At 44.3% G+C, this 22,533-nt stretch overlaps 1 protein-coding gene across 1 annotated transcript in view; it reads left to right on the forward strand.

Annotated features, from left to right (window-relative positions):
- LOC308295852 (smoothelin-like) overlaps positions 1-22,369 on the forward strand; it is a 28,626-nt gene extending 6,257 nt beyond the window's left edge. Inside the window, exons 3-15 of the mRNA XM_080738919.1 lie at positions 54-111; positions 1,049-1,681; positions 3,610-3,683; positions 15,284-15,475; positions 15,786-15,861; positions 16,109-16,141; positions 16,988-17,167; positions 17,437-17,499; positions 17,658-17,736; positions 17,840-18,013; positions 18,116-18,242; positions 18,582-18,733; positions 22,097-22,369. Coding sequence (XP_080595045.1) covers positions 54-111; positions 1,049-1,681; positions 3,610-3,683; positions 15,284-15,475; positions 15,786-15,861; positions 16,109-16,141; positions 16,988-17,167; positions 17,437-17,499; positions 17,658-17,736; positions 17,840-18,013; positions 18,116-18,242; positions 18,582-18,733; positions 22,097-22,253 — 1,998 coding nt within the window. The 3' untranslated portion in view covers positions 22,254-22,369. The remainder of the gene's footprint in view (positions 1-53; positions 112-1,048; positions 1,682-3,609; positions 3,684-15,283; positions 15,476-15,785; positions 15,862-16,108; positions 16,142-16,987; positions 17,168-17,436; positions 17,500-17,657; positions 17,737-17,839; positions 18,014-18,115; positions 18,243-18,581; positions 18,734-22,096) is intronic.
- Positions 22,370-22,533: the final 164 nt, after the last annotated feature.

Below are 22,533 nucleotides of genomic sequence, written 5' to 3' on the forward strand. Positions count from 1 at the left end.
TATTTTCTTGACATTTTCTTTGTTTTTTTTACAAATCATTCTTTCTTTCTCAGGTCAAACTAAATAGAGATCTGACCTTCCTCACACCTCTCCAACAAGTGAAGGACTCTGGTGAGCAGCATACAGTATATATTATAAATATTTAGAACCATAGCCAGAAGATTTATTCGGTTGACTTAAGCGATAACTTTGCTGTGTTTGCCTTCAGCAATAGCTGAGGAGAGTGAGATAACATCACACCAGACAGGCCTAGTGGTTATTAATACTAAGTTATTGCCGCTTCTCAAATATCAAGATTCCCTGCACTTACTATCTGTTCAAGCTTAATGGCCTCCATGTGGAGCTCTTGCAGTCTCAGGGCCAGCATGACCGTATAGGGCCAGTCACACCACAGAGGGCTAGAAAGAACACTGTACAGCATCTTCTCTCTCCTCTTTCCCTCCAATTCTGTCTCTCACACCTCTCTCTCTCTCTCTCTCTCTCTCTCTCTCTCTCTGTCTTTTGCCTCAATAAGGGAGCCCTTTTTAAATGTCATCAAAGCTAATCACAAATAATTTTCCATGGCACTTTTGTTCTTTGTTACTGTTGTCTCTGTGTACACAGTAATACTCAGAGCATTCATTTAACTCTGGAAGTGAACCCTTACAGAGACTTTCACAAGGGATTGTACCTCTGAAAGACAGCAGTTTTATAGAAATTGTGGATGACACTGTGTACAAATACTGAGCATCTGAGAATGTTGTTGGTGGACAGTAGAACGTAATACAGAAAGAAAGAATGGAAAGAGCAGCGATGAGAGAGGTGAAGTCAAGGAAAATAAAAAGGTCTGGAACCCAAAATAGAGTGGGGAAAAAAGCAAAAGGGACTTTTAGAGAGCTTTTTGAGGAGGTGGAGACAGCAAGGTTGAGAGTGAGATGCTTTAAGGCTTATGAAGTCATTCTGTGAAGCAGAAGGGGCGTGTAGGTTTTAGGTTCTGTGTGTTTGTTGAACAGAATTATTAGAGTTACTCTACAGCACAACAAACATTCAAGCTGTCTCTGCTTTACAGCACCTGCGAAGAAAGCGGTTGTGCTGGAACCATTCAGCAGCCGGGCCAACTCTGTACGGGACCGGATGCGCAAGTTCACAGAACCCAGCCCAAGTCCTGGCCCAGCCCAGAAGAATAGGGTGAGGAATAGGACTGCCCCTGGCACTGCTGGACAGAGCAATTTCTCCAGAGTCAACCAGTTGTTTGCAAGCAGAGCCGCAGCATCCCCCAGTACCTGTGGAGAGAGGCCAGAAGGTCCACGTGCACCCTACACATCTCACACCTCAGTCTCCTCTAGCACAGAAGTCCCGGCCCAGAGTAAGTCCACGCCTCAGCCAGTGGGTGGGACCGGCAAACCTCTGTCCTCAGCTACCCAATCACAGAACGCCACAGGCGGGACGAGGCATCCAGCTGAAAAGCTCTGGAGCGCCTCGGGGGACTCAAAGGAAGACAGGACCCCAGGGAGACTAGCTGGACAGCAAGACAACCAGGGAGAAGCAGACCCTGACATGAAGACCTTCCTCACCATTGAGATCAAGGATGGGTGCACCACCACCTCCTCATCCTCCACCTCCGCCTCTAGGGGCAACATAGTACCCATCACCAACATGGCCCCACGCATCAATGCCATCAACGCTATGGGGCAGAGAGCAGGTAAGAGCATTAACCTTACAAAACTTGGTGGCCATGATCAAGTGATGTTACTTTTGATTAACGCTTAAATCAATGCAGGTCCATTTTGTTATATGAATTATATGAATTAAATTAATTTTACTGTGTAACATAATTTGAAGTTGCACGTAAAACTGTGAACGTACTCGATACACCCTGCATGTTGGAGGTTGTGTATGTAGTCTATTAAACCGATGTCAATGCCTTCGTTCAGTGTGCAGCATGGACACTGTCTCTGTGTGGAGGTGGTACATATTCACTACCGTAACTCCAGTATAAATATTCATCCTGCTCCGCCTCCCAAGCATCTCAGCAGCACTCAGATCACACAGCAGAGACACTAAGAGACATAAGTAGGATGATGACAAGGAGCTGGAGTCAAGCTAGGCTATGCCGCTGCCAGACTGGTGCATGGGTGTGTGGGAACAGAGGAAGAATTGATATGAAACACCATTGTTAGCTGTGTTGGGCGTTTGGCATATTGTACCAGGGGGTGCAGTCAGTGGAACACAGTACTGTATACTGTATGTCTTTAGACAAATGCAACAATTGGCTGTTGTGTGAAGGTAAATGGAATATTACTGCTAATAATCACACACTGTAGATATTGTTCCCTGTCTTTCTTTATCTCAGTCACATGTATTTACGCCCTTAATACACTCTGTACACTCGGTAAAGTGCAATCAGCAATACTGTAGCATGGAATAAAATACAAATAATGGCACCAAATGCCAGAATGACTGTGCCTAATACTCTGCTGGAGAGCATTTGCACGAGTGTGATCACAGGTTAAGTGTGTTTCTTTATGGCTGTGAATCTCCGTCATTCACAGAAGCAGCATTACAGCAGCTGCTGTAAAGTTCTATCAAAACAAGATGTCTCGGGCTGCGGTGCTTCCCAACAACCGGGACCTCCAACCCAAACAGTTTACATAAGACTGCGTGGTTACAACCCCCAGCCAATCCCTCTCACAACCTTGTGGACCGAGCCTTGACATCTCCACTGGGCTTCTTCACGAGGATTCAACTGTTGCTTTTTAAGCCCAATTTGCATCAATGGCCACAGGCTCCTTTTTTGGAAACTCTTGTCTCCCTCTGACGGAAGGCAGGCTGGGATCAAACATCTCCTTCCCTCAGAAGCACCTATCTACAGTACCAATAACGTCTAATAAAACAATTGTATGAACTATGTAGTTAGTTTTGGCAAGCTACACCATTGTGCAACAAAGTATAAATCAGGCTTTACGGTACCTGCACTGGTATGCATCAAACCTAGTGTGTGTGTGTGTGTGTGTGTGTGTGTGTGTGTGTGTGTGTGTGTGTGTGTGTGTGTGTGTGTGTGTGTGTGTGTGTGTGTGTGTGTGTGTGTGTGTGTGTGTGTGTGTGTGTGTGTGTGTGTGTGTGTGTGTGTGTGTGTGTGTGTGTGTGTGTGTGTGTGTGTGTGTGTGTGTGTGTGTGTGTGTGTGCGCGTGTTCGTACATGTAATGCGTGCAGGCAAGCATGTCACATGAAAATTTGTGTCTGTGTACTCTTACCGGCAGATGACCAAGGAGTGTTTATATTAAAGGTGGCGTAATGCATATTTGAGGCTCTCTCATAAGACATGAGACCCTGCTGTTTATGACACTATGGCAGCTTACATAACTGACAAATGGCGACGACCGGAACACTGTGGACCCACACACATTTCTCAATTATACACATAAATATACAGTACAGTATACTATGTAGATTTCTGTGTTTTTTTAGTCTTGTGTTTGTTTTCATGGAAAGTAAAACCATTTACTGTTTGAGAGAATAAATATCGCCTGCTGGGTTTTAATGTTTAGATATTATCTAATCTGAGTGTATTGGACGTTTTAGATCCATGTGTCTCTGTCTCATTTCCGCCTTTGTCTGTGTGTTAATCAGACTTGACCCTGGGCCTGAGAGCAACACCATTCAAGATCTCCTCATCCAGTCTTACCTCAAGCTCTTCGTTTAAGGTACGATCTTGTCTTGGGAGTGTCATAGTTGTCTATGTTTGGACCGCTGGTTTCAACTACCCACAGTTTGACATGCATACAAGATCAAGGACCCCCATTTACAATCCTCAGTGTTAATTTTACTCTGAGTGTACAAATTTACACTCTGTGTTGTAGGTACATTTGGTTCCTAAGCTTAACTATCAGTCATTTTGGTGGGGACCCCCTGGCACCCCCTCACAGAACCCAAGTTGAGAACCTGCAGTTATACACTTAAACTGAAACTTTCAGAGAGTTTCTGTTTCAAGTCCCCGCATCACAAAGCATGTATTCTAAACTCCTGTCTTGACTTTAATCTTTTAGTTTCAAACGTATTCAAATGCATTGCATAGAACGTTCTAGCACATTGGCAGGGCTTCCAATAGCAAGTCACCTAACCGCCTTAATGCGATGGGGGAGCAAAGGGAAGAACAGTGTTTATCAAACACGGAGAGGGTAGCTGGTCACATTTGTCCTTGTAGGGTATGAGAGATGGACAGAGGGAGAGGGTAGGAGGTGCTCCAGCATTCCTCATTTCCCCTCAGTAAACCATGCCCACTCACAGCTATCTAGCAAAATGTTTCCCAAATCACACCTGTCTGTCTTCATCTGCACCAAGTCCTCTCCAGCTGCCACCACCCCACCCTTTAAATGGCCTACAGTACAGTACAGTACATGTTGACACAAGTTCATTATCGCATCCAGGGGTGTCGCACCAAATTCTGGGCCCTGGGTACAGGGATTCACTGCGGGCCCCCCATAAATGTTCTTCATACGCATTATTTTGTGCTTTAACTATTGAAAAATAGCAGATATACAAGCTCAGAGCGTTTTGTAGATCTGCTATTTTTTTTAAATCGTGAAAATGTGAAAAGTCTTTGAATATTTCAAATCTTTCTAAGGTTTTTTGAAAAACATATGTTTCTACGTCAGTGGTGCTCAAACCTTTTTGTGTGAAGGATCTACAAGCTCGATCTACAAGCTCGCAGCGCGGCTCGCAGCGTGGCACCTTGTATATATCTGCTATTTTTCAATAGCTAAAGTATAAAATAATTCCTGGCCCCTCCACCTTGTGCCCTAATAACTCAGTCCCACTTCCCCCCCCCCTTGTGACGCCCCCGATCGGATCCATTCACATAGTTCTGAAGCCTTGAGCTGCGGCCCTCGCTCTTGCCATGTGCATTGTGGCTAAGGGAGTCGTCTGGCTCAGACCCCTGACCGTCATGGTAGATAATAATTGTTGATCTCCTCTCGTGCAACCCGCTCCACTCCCCCCCTGCCCCCATGGTGACCTCTAGAGGAGTGAGAGAAGCCAAACGTGGCCTTGGCTCACTTAACTCTGTATCCTTTTCTATGCTCTGTGAAAGGAAGGAATAGTCACGATGAATGAAGAGGAACGAAGAGTGGTGGGTGGAGAGCAAAGACGTGTTTAGTCCACACACACCCCCATGCTGAGCACAGCAGTAATCTGGTTATGGGATCAGGGCACTGGTTAATTAGTTAGGAGGAGGCAGCCTGAGGTTGCAAGGTGGATTTAAGGTGTTGGACTGAGATCATCAGCATCAGTTTAGGCTTGCTTGAGATTCAGCAGATTCAATGCTCCACATACAATAGAGAGACCGGCGTTCTCCACGCCCCTTCTGCTTCACACGCTCCAGGGACGTTCATTCTGCAGAAATGAGTTGTATGCTTCACTGAACTAAGACTTATTGCACTAACTACGCCCAGGTAACTTTGTTGTGGGGAACTAATGTGTGATTTAACAGATAACCTTGTGACTTTGTGATTTGGTTTTGGTCAATCTAATCTACATGTCTATTTACAGTATGCAAAATTTGAATTATTGTTCATCGTGCTTTTGGCAACATTCCCTGCCTTCCAAGACCAAACCAATTGCATGGTATAGAATACAGTAAGAAAGATAAATCAGTTGCCGATCATTGGTTAAGCCTCACGTTTTTGCGGTTCAGCTAACTCTGTTGTTATGCATAGCTGTTGAAGATGAGGGTTAAGCCAGTGAGTTTAACACAAGCTCTGAATTATAGTCCAGGGCATGGTTGCATGTTCCCACAGCTAGGCTGTGTTTGAAGGTGACACATCCAGTATACTGTAAGGCTGTCAGGCATCAGTAACAATAAAGGGCATGTGCATCCTGATCTTCAGCTCTCTCGCTTATACTCTGTTATATGTCGTGCTCCACACTGCGGTGCATTGCAAGCTTGTAGATCTGCTGAGAAACGTGCAGCTTTTGCATTTAAAAAAAAGGGCAAGCTAAGAGGAAGCTTGGCTAATGAGATTGTGAGCAAGTATCTAGCAGACACTGCTGGTTACCATCAACCACGGCTGGGATACGTTTAGACGCTGATCCAGAGACCACCACCTGTTCTCTGAGCTTTCTCTTTCCTAGTGAAAGTTCAAGGTCGTTTCAGTGCTTTGTGTGCAGGAGGAAGCAAGGGAGTATTTGGATTGGACTGCACAGACAATTTAGTACATTGACACATTTCTCTTCACATTTAGAACTTATTTAATGATTGTGGTTATGCAAATGCAAGTGCTGTATACATTAAGCCTAATTTATACTGTTTGAGCCAAGCCGTGGCTTATGGCGCATAGTTCTGTACTAGTGACCGACTGACCAACTACTTTCTAGATTTGAAAATAACAGATCTACATGCTCACAACACGTTGTATGATGTGATATGTTGTGAGTTTGTAGATCCCCTCTCTCAACACAAAGAATCCCTATTGGTCAGACACTACTCTGTACTAGATATTATTAGGGCTATGAGCCCTGAGCCACAATCCATTGCTTGGCTCACACAGTACAAATTAAGCATTAGTTATTGCCAAAGACAGCAACAATGAGGGAGAAAAATATTAAAACCTTGCATGTTATTTTAATGAGCTGGGTAGCTCCTCTCTGGGACTTTGTGATCTGTTTGGGTGGTCCTGACTTCTCCTTGGTGGTCTCTTATCAGCTCTCATCCTTCTATCATTTCCTTGGTAATAATAGCGTGTGTTCTGACAGGTTCTCATTCGTACAATACATTAAATACAAATGCAGCCAGGAGCTTTGCATCAGCATTAATGAAGGGAGATAAAGCTTTCTGAATTACATAAAAGGAAGGAAAGGAATAAAAGAAACTTCATCATCATGGAGAGAGAAAGAGAGAGAGAGAGATACATTTAATGATGTCAGTAAAGATGCTTGAGGTGCTTCAGGATAGTAGAGAAAGTGTGTTTAAGATGGGGAGACCGACCGTTAACCTCTTTCATTGTTCCAATTGCCCGCAGGTGTTCTGTTTCTTGGCCGTACATTCAGCCTGACCGCTGGCCTCGTGCCATGAGACGGCTGTGAATATAAATAATGCCATCACTTGTACATCCAGGGTGATGACAGGACAGCTAGTCTCTCTCTCCTGCAGCTGCAGATATAGTGTTACTTATAGTGTTAGAGGGTAAGGCACTGTATGATGGACAGACTAGTTTAGCCATAGATAACTGGTGCACATCTGTTAAAGTGTTTTAAGGATAAAAAAATAAAATAATCATCATCAGAATTAAACAACCATAGCCCTCCTTCGACCAACCGCCCAGCCAATCAGACACGTGCCTGTCTAGGAAATTCTGGATATGCTGACTTGTGATTCAGACCCACATCCCTGGAAATGATGACCATGTGGGACTACTGATAAACAGAGTATTCTCACGGTGTCCGATTTGCTCTCCTGAGTCCTTTCATACTGGGGGGGGGGGGGGGGGTCTTCCCTACACCAGCTCGCGTAGCTCCCTCGCTTCCCCCGCCTTCCCATTAGTCCTCCCTGTCTGTCATCATACAAAAACATGACACCGTTACGATGCAAGATGTAATTGTAAAGGAAATCCTTGTGATTAACAATTTAACTGTGTTTACATTTGGGGGTTAAGGCGCATTCCCACTGGGCCAGATAACAGATATCTGGAGATATTTCTCCAGATATTTTTCCATGCAAAGTGGATGGTAGCTACAGATAAAAAAAAAGTCTACCACAGATATTTGCCACAGATACTTTTATCTGTGGCAAATATTTTTTTTATCTGTAGCTACCATCCACTTTGCATGGAAAAATATCTGGAGAAATATCTCCAGATATCTGTTATCTGGCCCAGTGGGAATGCGCCTTTAGGCTCTAATATTCGCTATAGTCTATAGATATTGAAATTGTAATGCAATTAGGAGGTTATATAGCCTCTAATATTCCGCTACACAGTAGCCTACATTTCTATCTATCCTTGAAGAAAATAGAGAGATAGATATTGTAATTTTAAATAATGCATCATAGACGTGGTGTTTCTCAAAACGTTTTATTTGCAAAGACCACCTTTCGGGTCCATTTGGTTCATGCTTTTCATTCTTATTTATAATGTTCCAATGTTCAATGCCAAAAACACATTTAATTTGTTAATCACAATTATTTCCTTTACATTTAAATCTTGCATCTTGTCATGTTTCTGTATGGTGACAAAGGTTGACTCTGTCAATTGTCACATAGAAGGATAAGCACCAGGTTGTTATCATGCTCCTGTACGCTGTCACATACTGGTTACTCAAATAGTCAGACTGTTCCCTGGAACTTGACCTGGGGGGTCTGTGCAGGTACAAAAACAACCAGGGAAACCTTTTGTTTTGGATTAATCACGTGTGGATTGTATGAACTCAACAGCCCATTAAGGCTGAACCATCATGTTTTTATCCCTGGTGTCATGTTATTACCAGTTACATTTTAAATGAGTTCCCTAGCACTTATCTCATTGTGGTGTTAGCTCTTCACTGGAGTTGAGCCAGACTGAAGTTCCTGCCATGCTTTATTTCTGTGCTCTGAAGGAAGCCACACTGGTATTTTTAGATGCTATTCGGAATAGCAGTGGAGGGGTCGCAACGGCCAGACATCTTCACTTCACCGCCAGGGATGGATGGTATTAATTTATGTACATTTACAGTCTCTCGCTCTGTCACTAGATTTATTGACTGCTTGGATGTACTGTAAATGGTACATAAATAAAGGTAGGCCCCATGCCCGCTGGGGATGCATTCCCCTCCGGTTATGCAACACCCATCATATTATTATACTTGGAGGACAGTCTATGACGTCAGCTACTGTGACGTCATATTGAGATCTCCATATATGGACATAAAAGATATTCACAGAGATGGACAGACAGACATACAGAGATATTTTGATTTTTGGTTACCCACTTAAGATAAATAGATAGACAGGGAACACGCAAGTCAGGAACAATGTCAATCAGAAACCATGCATGGTTCCCTCAGGTCCTCTGCAATCCTCTGCAATGTGCCGAGTTTGAGGTTGATCGTCGGGGGGGGGGGGGGGGGGGTCTAAGATGCACGAAGGACAGATACACTCACTCACAGATATTTTGTGAATTTATAAAAGGATAAAATAAATATTATTAAAGCGCCCTGGCCTAGTCGGATTTCTTCTGTTCCCCCCTCTCTCTCTCTCTCCCTGCCCCGATTCACAGCAGCCCTCGACTGCTACGTCATGTTGCTCTTGAGGTTTGATCCATGTGCCCTGGTCAATGCATTTATATTATGGTGAGTATTCTGTCTACTCAATATGGGGCTCAGATTCTTCCTGGAAGCTGCTCTGCCTTCCTTCAGTAGAAGTACCAGGAAAGGCCATTAATGTCCATGGCCACTATTTCTGTCACTCTCACAGACAGTTTTCCACTTCGGGATAAAGTCAAGCATGAGGTGTTTGATTAGAACGCTGAATCAATGCCAGCCCTGATTAGAGCTTAGATGATTAGTCCACAATGTAGAGAGTCGGAAAAATACTGTTGGTGTAAATGTTGAATTAGCTAAGTTGGGGGTTCTTTCTACAAGATGTAAAACATGTATTTGATCTGTTGCTATACACCAGTAAGACTCCCTAATCGGGAGATAAGCGACCGTTGGTCGCTTATCTCCACAAATAGGCCAAAAGATTTGTTTTACCAATTATCAAGACATACGGGCAGTTGACAGTTTGCCATGGTTACTCATTGAAGTTGAATCTCCATATATGGAGATAACCTACGCATCACACTAAGTCTGACCTCACCAGCCCATATTTGGGCATGAGCAACTTATGTCTCCATATATGGAGATATGATGACATCACACAGTCCTCAGCCGATGATGTGGCGTGATGTCATACAATACACAAACGAGCCCTACAGTATAAAGGGGCAATTCTTGCCAGGAAAGAAGCATTTCTTCGACTCAGACCTTATCGCCAGGGTTGGCTTATAGCAGCTGTCGGTAGGACCATATATGGATTCTGTTAGTGTGGATCTCCTAACAGGGCATCATCTGGGATACAATCCCTTTTATGCCCATATATGGAGATCCCTAACAGAATCCCTTTCATGCCCATATATGGAGATCCCTAACAGAATCCCTTTTATGCCCATATATGGAGATCCCTAACAGCATCCCTTTTATGCCCATATATGGAGATCACTAACAGCTAACAGAATCCCTTTTATGCCCATATATGGAGATCCCTAACAGAATCCCTTTTATGCCCATATATGGAGATCCCTAACAGAATCCCTTTTATGCCCATATATGGAGATCCCTAACAGAATCCCTTTTATGCCCATATATGGAGATCCCTAACAGAATCCCTTTTATGCCCATATATGGAGATCCCTAACAGAATCCCTTGTATGCCCATATATGGAGATCCCTAACAGAATCCCTTTTATGCCCATATATGGAGATCCCTAACAGAATCCCTTTTATGCCCATATATTATGGAGAAATCCCTGCTCTGAGTATCTGACATCAGTGTGATGTCACCTGTTTATGCCCATATATGGAGATCCCTGCTCTGCGTATCTGGTTGCTATGGTAAACAGTTGGTTGCTAGGGTAAAAAAACATGGTTGCTATGGTAAACAGTTGGTTGCTAGGGTAAACAGTTGGTTGCTAGGGTAAAACCATGGTTGCTAAGGTGGTTGCTAACGTACACTAACAAACCAGCAACAACAGACTGTTGCCACAGCAACGTACACAAAGGTTTGTGTACACATGTGGTGTGATGTCATACTGATGCGGAGATATGAGCAGGGCAAAGGTGTGACGTGTGACGTGTGACCGACCGACCGACCGACGGACGGCCGGTGGAGGTTTTCATAGTAAACTGCTCCCTGACGGTCGCAATCAACACCAGTAAGACTCCCTAATCGGGAGATAAGCGACCGTTGGTCGCTTATCTCCACAAATATCACAACCTCCACCTCTCACGTCATACGGGTAGCCATAGTTACACCTGGAATGTTGAATCTCCATATATGGAGATAACCTACGCATCACACAAAGTCTGACCTCACCAGCCCATACTTGGGCATGGACGACTTATATCTCCATATACGGAGATGGCCATATATGGAGATACGATGACATCACAGAGTCCACAGCTGATGATGTGGCGTGATGTCATACAATACACAAACAAGCCCTATATAAAGGGGCAATTCTCACCAGGGAAGAGAGCATTGCCTGGAATGTTGAATCTCCATATATGGAGATAACCTACGCATCACACAAAGTCTGACCTCACCAGCCCATACTTGGGCATGGACGACTTATATCTCCATATACGGAGATGGCCATATATGGAGATACGATGACATCACAGAGTCCACAGCTGATGATGTGGCGTGATGTCATACAATAAACAAACAAGCCCTATATACTGATGCGGAGATATGAGCAGGGCAAAGGTGTGACGTGTGACGTGTGACCGACCGACCGACGGACGGACGGCCGGTGGAGGTTTTCATAGTAAACTGCTCCCTGACGGTCGCAATTAAGCTCGGTGTGCATTGCACACTGTTACGTAACCCCATTCCCCTAAACGGTTGACTATTCTGATAGACATATGATTTGGTTTTGTCCACAAAGTACTTGAGGCATGCACATTTAATTCACAGGGGCAGCTGGTTGGATCACCACTTCTGGTTCTGTTCTGTCAGTCAGTCAGTCAGTCCCAAACACAGTCCAGCAGGGCTGATCTCTCCATCTGCTTGGCATAACTGGACACAAGTTCTCCCTACCATGGTACCTGATCTCATCAACTAACCTCCCCTTGGAGGTTTCTCTTCTGAACCAGAGTTATGCAAATCAATAGATCCAATTTGACAGGCATTAGGCTGCAGTTTGTCAGAAACGTTTTTTTTTTTTTTTAAGAAGAGTCATACTACATTGTTCATCTTTCAGGCTGAGCACCGGCCATAGCCACATTTAAAGAGGTAGTCACATGCAAGTCGAGGTGTGAAGGACAGGGGCCCTAAATAAAAGGAGAGTTGAGGGGGGCGGGGGCACCAGTATTCCCCCTCAGGCCCCCACCAGGCTAAGGGGCCTGCCTGGCTCTGTGGAATAATGGCTGGGCCAATGATAAATAGACAGACATGTCTATGGCACCTGAGAAAAAAGGGGGCTGGGACCACTGCTGCCCTGGAAACGAGATTCTTTGTGTGCTCATTGGTTGTCCAGCCCAGGCCACTGAACAGGGGTATAAAGTATGTGTGTCGCTTTGAAGGGTCTCTATGAACAGACAGAGAGGACATCTTCTCTTACTGTCCTCTGATGTTCATCATATTGTTATTTCTTAGCTATTAGATAACAGTTTTAAAACTTTGACACTTGAGAGTGGAATTGTAAAAAGAGAGCTTATATATATATATATATTTTTTTACATCATTCAAGAAGGACTAACTTCGAGTGCAGCTGGCCTGGCCATGCCTGGGGTGAACCTAGATTTCGTCCCAGCCTCAGAGGCTCCAGCAGAATTGGGTAGTCCTGACAGCTTGTGTGCCGAGTCTGGGCTGGAGGAGGCGATCGGAGACCTGCTTGTCCAGGAGCAGGTGGAGGAGGAGGAAGAGGTCACGGTGCGGAGTTTGGAGCTAACATTGCGCTGTGCCGTAGGGGAGATACACAATGAGCTGCAGGCCTTTGGAAAACAAGTGGATGCCCGGCTTGAGGAGGCAGCTTCCCAGGTGGCTCCATTGGCCAAAGCCCTCGCTGATCTTCAGGAGGAAAACGTGAGGCTTCAGATTCAGCAGGAGAGGCTTGGGAGACAGGTGGAGGCCCTCTGCCAGGCAATGGGCCTACCTGCACCCTCTATTCATGTACCACCCAACACTGAAAGCTTACCATCCATTCCCTGTGACCCCCACACTCCATCCAGCTCACATCTGGATATTCCTCTGGATACTTTATTCACAGCACTCCCAGATACTCCATCCAATACACCACCAGGTTCACCCAGTCTACCTCTGGATTCTCTATCCCGAAAACCCCTGGATACACCATCTAGTATTCCCTTGAAGCCTGATCCCTGCTTCCAGGAATCAGAATCTGTACTATCCAGATCAGAATCTGTACTATCCAGTGGAACAAATGAGGCAGCCACTCAGAAGTCTGAAAGTGAAGCAGTGCCTGTCCCTCACCCTCCCACCTTTGCAACATGTCGCTCTGCGTCTGCTCCGTCTCTCATTGGAAACCTTTCTCCCGGGAACAGCATGGTATGGCGTACCTCATCATCACTACAGTTTTAATCCACATATTTTTCTTGGAATACTGTTAGGTAATGAGGTATATTTTCAATAACTGAACCAGGCCAGATCTTCCGTAGGAAATGTGTTCCAGTGGGAGAACTGAAACACTTCCTGGTGTGTGGAGAAGCCAACTGTCACTATCTTTACACTTGGTTCCAGAATCCTGACCAAACTTTTAAAATGGCCATAACTTTTACTTTTTGTGGAAAAGTATGTAAACAGGTTCTGCTTTCAATGACCTTTATGGCTCTCAAATCGCTCTCCAAACAACTCTTTAATAGGGAGTGTCACTTTGTGCTTCTTTCTCACTATTCAACAAACCATCTAACAAAAATAGTGTTATAAATATAATGCATGTGTGACATTTTGAAGGATATTCAATGGAATATTTGTTGCATTATCTGTAGTTATTCAGCTGGAAAGAATTCATAGTCCAGTCTAATGCTGCATGCATACACAGCTGGATCAATCCTTTACACCCTCCACTGATTCTTTCATGTACTATAACTATGAAGATATGAAAAAACTTCCAGAGTTCCTGTTAATTCCCCTTTTTGAAAACAAAAACATGATGATCTTTGTATCAAGAGAAATTCTCTCACATTTTATCTTCGCTTCACTAAGAGGCCTTGTTTGGCCGGATTGTGTCCAAAAACATTCCTCTGGGGAATAACTCTGGCCAGATATCTCTCAAATCAGGAGCCACACTTGTACAGAACACTGTCCATTGTCCATCCATGGTTATAGCCAGAATGTAAGACAGGAGAGTTTGTGACGGAGACAGAGCCAACTGTCTGGGCTATTTCTGGACCTGGAGCCAATAACAACAACAGCAATAATAGCCACCAGACCAAACCATGACCCTTCAACAAGCATCAGCACCATGGACATTTACAAGTTGTCATGTATACATTTGTATAGTTGCTCATAAATAGTTAGATGGTCAGGTCTTTCTTAGTGATGTATACTCCTTCTTTATGTACATCTTCTTTCCTCAGCAGTAGTTCTACAGTACACACTAATTCAACATTCTCACTCCTACATTCTACTGCACAATAACCTCTCCCTGGCTGCACAGCTGCTCATTCTGTGGTATAAATTCCAGCATCCTGACAGGAAGACTTGTGGACAGTTTATGTATAGTAGTGCAGCTATCTGGCCTTGTAGCCACAATGGGGTCACCTAAACTCTTTGTTCATGGCAGCCTTGTATCCTTATACACAGGCTATGTCCGTACTACTGAACCAAGATACGTCTTAACAGTCTGAGACCTGTTTTGTGACAGTATATTGACTCTCAGCAACTAAGCTGGAGGTCAGAGGAGGCCAGAGATGATGAGGATTGTCTTGGTACAAAAGAAAGCAGGTCAAGGGAGAGTATTGAAGGGAAGCCGTATGACCAGTGACTTTTTAGATTAGATTAGATTAGATTAGATTAGAGTTTATTGTCATTGTAACAATACAGTACAACGAAAATGTATTTGTGCATTTAAGGGAGCACGCTGCTGCCATACAGTACATACAGTACCACGGCGCTGCTATAGCCCTTTACACCACCCCCACACACCAGGAATTGTCCCTCTTGTGCAGGAAGTTTTACTAAAATCCTGTTTCCATTCATTACATCCTAAACGTCAGCGAGCGTCAGTGTGTTTTGTAAACACAGCTGGAGAGTGGCGTCCAGCAGGGAACTTCCTTTCAAACACAAATTTCTTACTCAGAGTAAGCTTGATTGGCTGTTTGGCTCTTAGGATGCTACTGCCATTTCCATCAACGGGGAACCTGCACTCACAGCCAGCCAATAATACACTTTTCCAACTAAACAATAAACTTGTGCTTGGCATCATTAATTTGTTCAGTTCTGAGTTGAACTGAACTACATCTTTTGTCCTTCTCTCCAGCTTTCATTTTTCCTGTCTGAGACTAATCAATTGTCATTTGTATTCCTTCCTTGTGTACGTTTGTGCATGGGCAGATGGAGACGGAGCCAGTTGTGGCCTCTGAGCCTGCTTTTTCTGTGGTGCCGTCGGTGCAAGTGGCCTGTCACTCCCCAGCCATTCCTAATGGCTCATCCACTACCGCTCAGACTAAACCTGATGAGCACTCCGGAAAACTGACCTCTGACCAGCTAGCTGCCATAGAGGATGAAGAGCTCCTTGACAAAATGGTACTTGACACACTGATAGTATGTCCTATCAACGAGAAGTAACTTTATTGTAACAAATACAGCCACTTAAACTGTGACATAAATAAAATCTACATTTTATAGGCTTTGAGAGTATATTTGGAAAGGTCATTATGGTGACCTTTCCTAGTTTCCTTTGTGTGCTTTGTTCCTGTACAGTATGTATGCTATGTTAACACTGCATGCATATATAGAGCTATGCTATGTGACTTTTTCTGAGGACTGACCTCTCATTCTTTTGATTCATGTTATGTTTTACTTTTTTTTCCTTCTTCTTTCTTTTTTTTTTCAGCTTGATGAGTCAAAAGACTTTGAGGAGAGGAAGATGATCCGGGCTGCCATGAGAGACCTTCGTAAGAGAAAGAGAGGTGAGAGTGAGACAAATGCCAAAAACAGTCTTATCTCATACGCTTTCTGTGTTCAAACTGTTATTCTTTTGTTCGGCTCCCTCATATGTCTTTATTCTTTCTGTTTATTCTGTTTGTCAGTGCTGTCTTCTGTCTTGTACAGATCTAATCATAACACTGTCCAGGGACTACATTTACCTGTACCAAATAATTTCTCTCTCATTCCCTGCTCTCATTTCCACATTATTGCTATCCATTCTGTCCCCAGAGACCAGGCTGGGATGTACTCAAGAAGAATTAGGTAGGACAGGTTGGTGTGCAGTGTGGATTTACATTGTGTGTGGCGTTTTTGTAGCATCCCGTAATTGTCAAACCAGAGCAATTCTGCAGTTTAATATCTGCAAAGCAATAGAGGGAAAAAAAAAAGCATGAATATTTGAAGAATCACACATTTAGTTTACAAGGAAGGATATTGACAAAGAGTGTTAAACATGCATGGATGTAGATGTGTGTATATACCTGAGTACCTTGCACTCACCTCAGGATCACTGATTAAATGTATATCATGTTTATTGTCTGTCTTGTGGCAAGCACTCAGTCACCATGCTGTAGGATCCACCTGGTAGTACTAGTGTGTGGTGTTGAGCTACCTTCTGAGACTCTTAATGGGATTCTGAGCTCTGAGTTAGATCTAGAGAGATCTCTGAAGGTGGCGTGCACTGCACGCACTGCTGTTAGAATAACGTTATAATGTATTTGTATAAACTCAGGTAAGACTGGGATCAGCCCAGGGGTAGCAATGGAAGCATTAACATATCAGCATGCTGTGTGCAACATTTGTTGATCCTGGCTCAGCTCTCAGCAGGCAATAATCAATCTGTTTGCTCTCTTTGATGACTGGCACTATTACTCTGCAACCTTGGCTGGGCTGTCTGCCTCCCACCTGGGGGCGTTTGTGTGTGCAAAGGCATTTTATGGCACCGTGGAAAGAATCCTGAATCGCCACAAATATGGGAACCCTTGTTTAATGTGTTCCCGTTTCAGTCAGATAAAGTGCTGTCAGCTTGTTTAGGGGCCCCCTTTGTCCTCCTCCTCTTTTTCCACTGACATCATCCCTCTATCTTCCCCATCTCTCCATCCATCTCAGACCAGAGAGAAAAAGAGCGTGAAGGCCGTCTGCAGGAGCTCCGTCAGCAGAGAGATGAGCGTGCGCAGAAAGGTCGCATGGCGGGCGGCGCTGGAGAGACTGTGATGCGGACGGTGGAGAAGTCGGTGGATGGCTCCACACTCAGCCAAGTCACCAAAACGGACCGCTTTTCCCAGTCCGGTAGGTCAAAGCACTTCACTTGGTTATTAGATGCACATAATTTGGTATATCGCAAAATATGATTTAAGACCTCTATTACTGGTGAACATTATTTAAAGTGTGTGTGTGTGTGTGTGTGTGTGTGTGTGTGTGTGTGTGTGTGTGTGTGTGTGTGTGTGTGTGTGTGTGTGTGTGTGTGTGTGTGTGTGTGTGTGTGTGTGTGTGTGTGTGTGTGTGTGTGTGTGTGTGTGTGTGTGTGTGTGTGTGTGTGTGTGTGTGTGTGTGTTTAGATGATGGCAGCAAGTCAACACGCAGCATGATCATGGAGACGAGTTACGTGCAGAAAACAGACAGTGAGTCATAACTGTACTCTTGTCCATGTTTTAGAAAGACGGCTTTGTCATTAGTATTGCCAACTACTTTAGTCTTTCGTTAATGTGACTTTGTGTTTTCATTACACATCATCCATCTCTCTCTCTCTCTGCCTCTCTCTCTCTCTGTCTCTACTCAGGGGGAACAGTCCAGTCCAAGTCCTACAGCTACTCCTCCTCCTCCTCTTCCTCGTCTACTACGACCAAGAAAGTGGGCAGGTGGGGTTCTGGAGCTTCAATAATGATGTTCAGTGTTACCAATCATAATGAAATAAATTGCAGTTACAAAGTATTTACCAGTGAAATCCCTCCATGCCACCAGTGTGTTCGACCGCGAGGATGACACGTCGTCTCGCAGTGGCGGAAGCCTGGCTGCTATGGAGCGAAGGCAGGCGGAGAAGCGCAAGGAGCTGATGAGGGCCCAGACACTGCCCAAGACCTCCGCCATGCAGGCCCGCAAAGCCATGATCGAGAAGCTTGAGAAGGAGGGCGGGGGGTGAGGATAAACAGACAAAGAAAAGGGCACGGCTAAAGAAAGAAAGGGAATATGTCAAAGCATGTAAATATTAACACAACCCCCTCCCTTTTTTTCTTTTAGCCCCGGGAATCAGGCAGTGGCCAAGGTAAACAAGGTCCAGCGTTCCACTAGCTTTGGTGTGCCCAACGCAAACTCCATCAAGCAGATGCTGCTGGACTGGTGCCGTGCCAAGACCCGCTCATATGAGGTGAGTCAACGGGCATCAGCACTCACTCTACAAATTACATTCCTGTGTTAATTTAACTCTGTTACAGTCTTGCAGAGGTAAAGTAACACTGGGGATTTTGCCATGCACAATGTCTTTGCTTGTTTTCTCTGATGCTGATCGATCAAGACCGAGATTACACATGATTCTGCTTACGAATTATATCAGTCCAGACGCAAGTAAATTACACGAGCCAGTGATTCCTGGACACTGTTTTATGACCAAGTATAAACCAGGGATTAAGTGATTCATATTTACAGCTCTTCCTCGTCACTCCTCCCTGTACCCCCATCACTGCTGATCACTTGTCTTTTCTTGCAGAATGTAGAAATTCAGAACTTCTCCTCCAGTTGGAGTAATGGCATGGCGTTCTGTGCCCTGGTCCACAACTTCTTCCCTGAGGCCTTTGACTACGATTCACTGAGCCCCAGCAACCGCAGGCAAAACTTTGAGGTGGCCTTCAGCACTGCAGAGTGAGTAAACACACACTCTACTTGGATTACACTGTTTGTCCTGTATATTATATTCGCTGAACACATCACTGAATACAATGTTGTGAGTTTTGATTACAAGTGAGACCATCATCAACCATGTGACCTTTTACTCTTCAAGAACCCACATCAACAGGATCATGAGCTTGGGTTCATTTAAGCCTGGCAGACAAAAATTAGAAGAAACAAGCGGAAGATAATCTTGCATGCTACTACGGGCTTTATCTTATCTCTAGGGCTGGAGGATTTCAGATGATATCTTTGATTCCGCATACTCACGCAAAGAGATCAAAGTAAAGGATCTGCTGTACAACCCAAAGCCAAACATTTTATTCCTGGCTACATTGTGCTCAAAACTGTCCTGTGTTTGTGTTGGACAGATTGGTCCCTGTCATTTATGAACACAGTACATGTATTTGATTCATGTAAGTAATACACATTCCACTCTCTCTCTCTCTTAGTGAATACTTGAGACTCCATCTTGCTGGTCTTCCAGCCAGCCTCTGTAATATCTATTTAAGAATTAAATACAGAAACAAGAACATTTTTTCGTTAACAATGAAAAGAGACGCCTAAACACTTATTCATCACAGCAAGAAGACTGGAAATCCTGGTTTGAACCAGTAAGACATCCTTCCGTGGACAGTTGCCGCCCAGTTCATATCGAAGTGTCGTTTTTCCTGTCTCTCTCAGGTGTACCATGTTACCTCAAGGATGAGTGTCCACTGATCCTACTACTGCACTATTTACTTCACCTCTAAAAACCCATCTGTCCTCCACTAAGTGTAACCCTACGTCTCACCCCTGACTTAAACCAAGAGACCTACTATGAACAACCCCTCCCCCAAGCAGCTATCAGGTCAAAAAGAAAAAGGGATGAGCGCTCAACTGCCACTCAGACTATCTCCATCTCTTTCTACCATTAATCTTCCTCTCCTCTTTTCGTACAGTACTTGCGCTACCTCAACCCTCTCGCTCTGTTTTTCTTTTTTGGATGACGTTACACCATTTCAACGACTGTTGTTGCACCCACCACCAGTGTATGCTGTATTCACATGCTGATCGTAGGATTGTGATTCTGCTGCTGCTGTTGATGATGATGATGAGAATCACCATACCCTCCACCCTCAACACTTCTTGTCTTATGTTTTGCACTGCATTCACTTCACGGGCACTCAATGCACCACTTAACTTGTTTGCAGTGATCTTGAACACACACACACACAGACACACACACACACACACACACACACACACACACACACACACACACACACTCATCCTACATGCACCAGTGTGTTTTTTCACCACCCCGTGGTCCATATGTATGTTTCCTAGTCTCTAGGATCATTGTTGTTTTTTTCAACGTGTTTTGTATTTGTCTGTGGGGGAAGCGTAAAGCTTAATTGATACTCCATCACACAAAGGTTGGAAATCAGTTATTGTTGGCAAGCAACACAGAGTATAAATTAGGCTTACCACCCCCTGTACCTTTGTCTGAAGTCTTGTATGTCACAGAAAAAAACAACAACCGAGCAAACAAAAATGCTAAATGAGACATCACCTGATGGTCCCATTTGACGTTTTGTTGTGTCGTAATGCGTGTGCCACGTACTGTATGTTATCATGAAGTTCATGAAGCATGTCAACTCATGGATATATCTGTCAACACAGAGAATGTAATGTTGTTATGTATTTTTTTGTGTTTTTCTCTCTCCCCTCTCTTGTCTTCTCACCCTGAATCTCTATGTGGCTGCTCACGGCTTCGTCCCCACTGTCTCCTTCCTTCCTGTCTGTCCTTTCATTTCATTCTTTGGTTCCCCTCCTGTCTCTGTAATTCACTCTTGTCCACCTCTTTACCTTCACCTTTCATTCCTTGCTGTTGGTCTTCCTCTCTCTCTGTCTCTTCTCTCTCTCTCTCTCTTTCTCTCGCCCCTCCCTCCCTCCCTCCCTGGCGGCGGGTGCAGGAAGCTAGCCGACTGTCCCCAGCTGCTGGATGTGGATGACATGGTGAAGATGCGTGAGCCCGATTGGAAGTGTGTGTACACGTACCTGCAGGAGTTCTACAGGGGTCTGGTGCAGAAGGGCCTGGTTAAAACCAAAAACTCCTCCTAGAGTCACACCCAACCTAAATTAAACTCATGGTGAGAGGGGGACAACACCCATGAAGGAACCTCACAATGGTGCTGAGACTTTTGATGGGACCGGAAGTGTCTGTATGTCATGTTTTACTGTCTTTGTGGGGATCAAAGTCACCACACGGATAGTAAAGCCAAACAAACATTGTCATTCTTTTATTAGAGCTACAGTTGTGATAGAGGTTTGAGTTAAGGCCTGTCTATACTTCGACCGAAACCGCCGTTTTCGGTCAAAAGGTCCTTTTCTACCATAACATTATATCCCTCGGGACTTCTGAAAAGCATTGGACCGAACGAGAGTTCGGAAATTTGCACGTCGGAAAACACAACTTACCGAACATTTCGGTCGAAGTATGGAGAGGCCTTTAGGGTGAGGTGCTAGTTTTAGGTTACATTTTATGGATTTTTATGTTGGGTTAGGTTGGGGCAGCAAGTAAAAATTGCATTTCTAATATACCTTAATATACAGTTGTTAGATTATGTGCGTGCATGCATTTGTGCGTGTGTGTGCGCGTGCGTGCACATGTCCATGTTTGTGCATGTCTTGGCCCAGGCAGAGGGCCAGACATCAGCACTCCCCATCTGCAACTCCACACTTTAAAAGGAACTGTGGTATCACCAATGTTTCAAACAAAGGGATTAGAAACAACACAGAGAGGAAAGAAAAGTTGGGTATTGTCCACTGACAAGAAGCAGTATTACAAGGGTTTATGGGAGTTGTAAGGTTTCAAGGCTTTTAAAGCATGTGTTGTAATAACATACCGGTAGGTTTAAATTACTGGCCTTTTAAATATCTAAAGTGACAAGAAGACATTTTAATGATGTTAAAAAAAAACTTTTCTTTTTCAATTGCTTGTTCCAATTGATTTTCCACTGTCTCCCAAAATGCTACCGTTTTTGGCCATTGCTAACAGTGAGTGCTGCTAGGTTCATGTGAGGATAGTGCCACCCTGTGGCCATTGTATGCAAGACATTCATTGGCATTCTATGTCATTTGTTAGGATTGCTGTTAATATATGTACCAGCCTTCTTTACTTCAGTATGATTAACACTAACTCTCTATTGGGTTCCTGTTGCTTTTGGTTTGTTGAAAGACTGTATGACTCTGTATGAGCAGATGACAGAAAACTATAACATTATGGGAATCCATCACCCGGGTCCATCCTCACACGACTCACTCTTACAGTTTTGTGTACCTGTCCCTCAGGACCTTTGCCAACTGCATGCCCCTCCTGGAGGTGGAGGACATGATGATTATGGGTAACAAGCCTGACTCCAAATGTGTCTTCACCTACGTGCAGTCTCTGGTCAACCACCTGCGCAGGTACGAGCTGAAGACGCTGGGTCGGGCCTCAGACCTCTGATCCAGTCCTGTTTTCAACGTGTGTTTACAACCACCCTAGCCCTCTTTGTCCCACCCAGAGTAGGGTGCACCCTAACCCTCTATGCTACCCACAAACCCTGGCCCCATTAAAATCATCGTCGGATGACAGCCAAGACTCAAAGTCGAGAAGGAATGTCATGCATGTAAGCATCTCCGGTGGACAGTTGGGGGGGGGGGGGGGGGATAATGTGTGTTTGTGTTTATCAGTTTACTGATTATCTTTGTTTGCAATGGTGATGAGTTTGATATATCCTTCATCT

This window comes from Nannobrachium achirus, assembly GCF_963921795.1.
Source record: "Nannobrachium achirus genome assembly, chromosome: 12".
In the NCBI taxonomy this organism is placed as follows: domain Eukaryota; kingdom Metazoa; phylum Chordata; class Actinopteri; order Myctophiformes; family Myctophidae; genus Nannobrachium; species Nannobrachium achirus.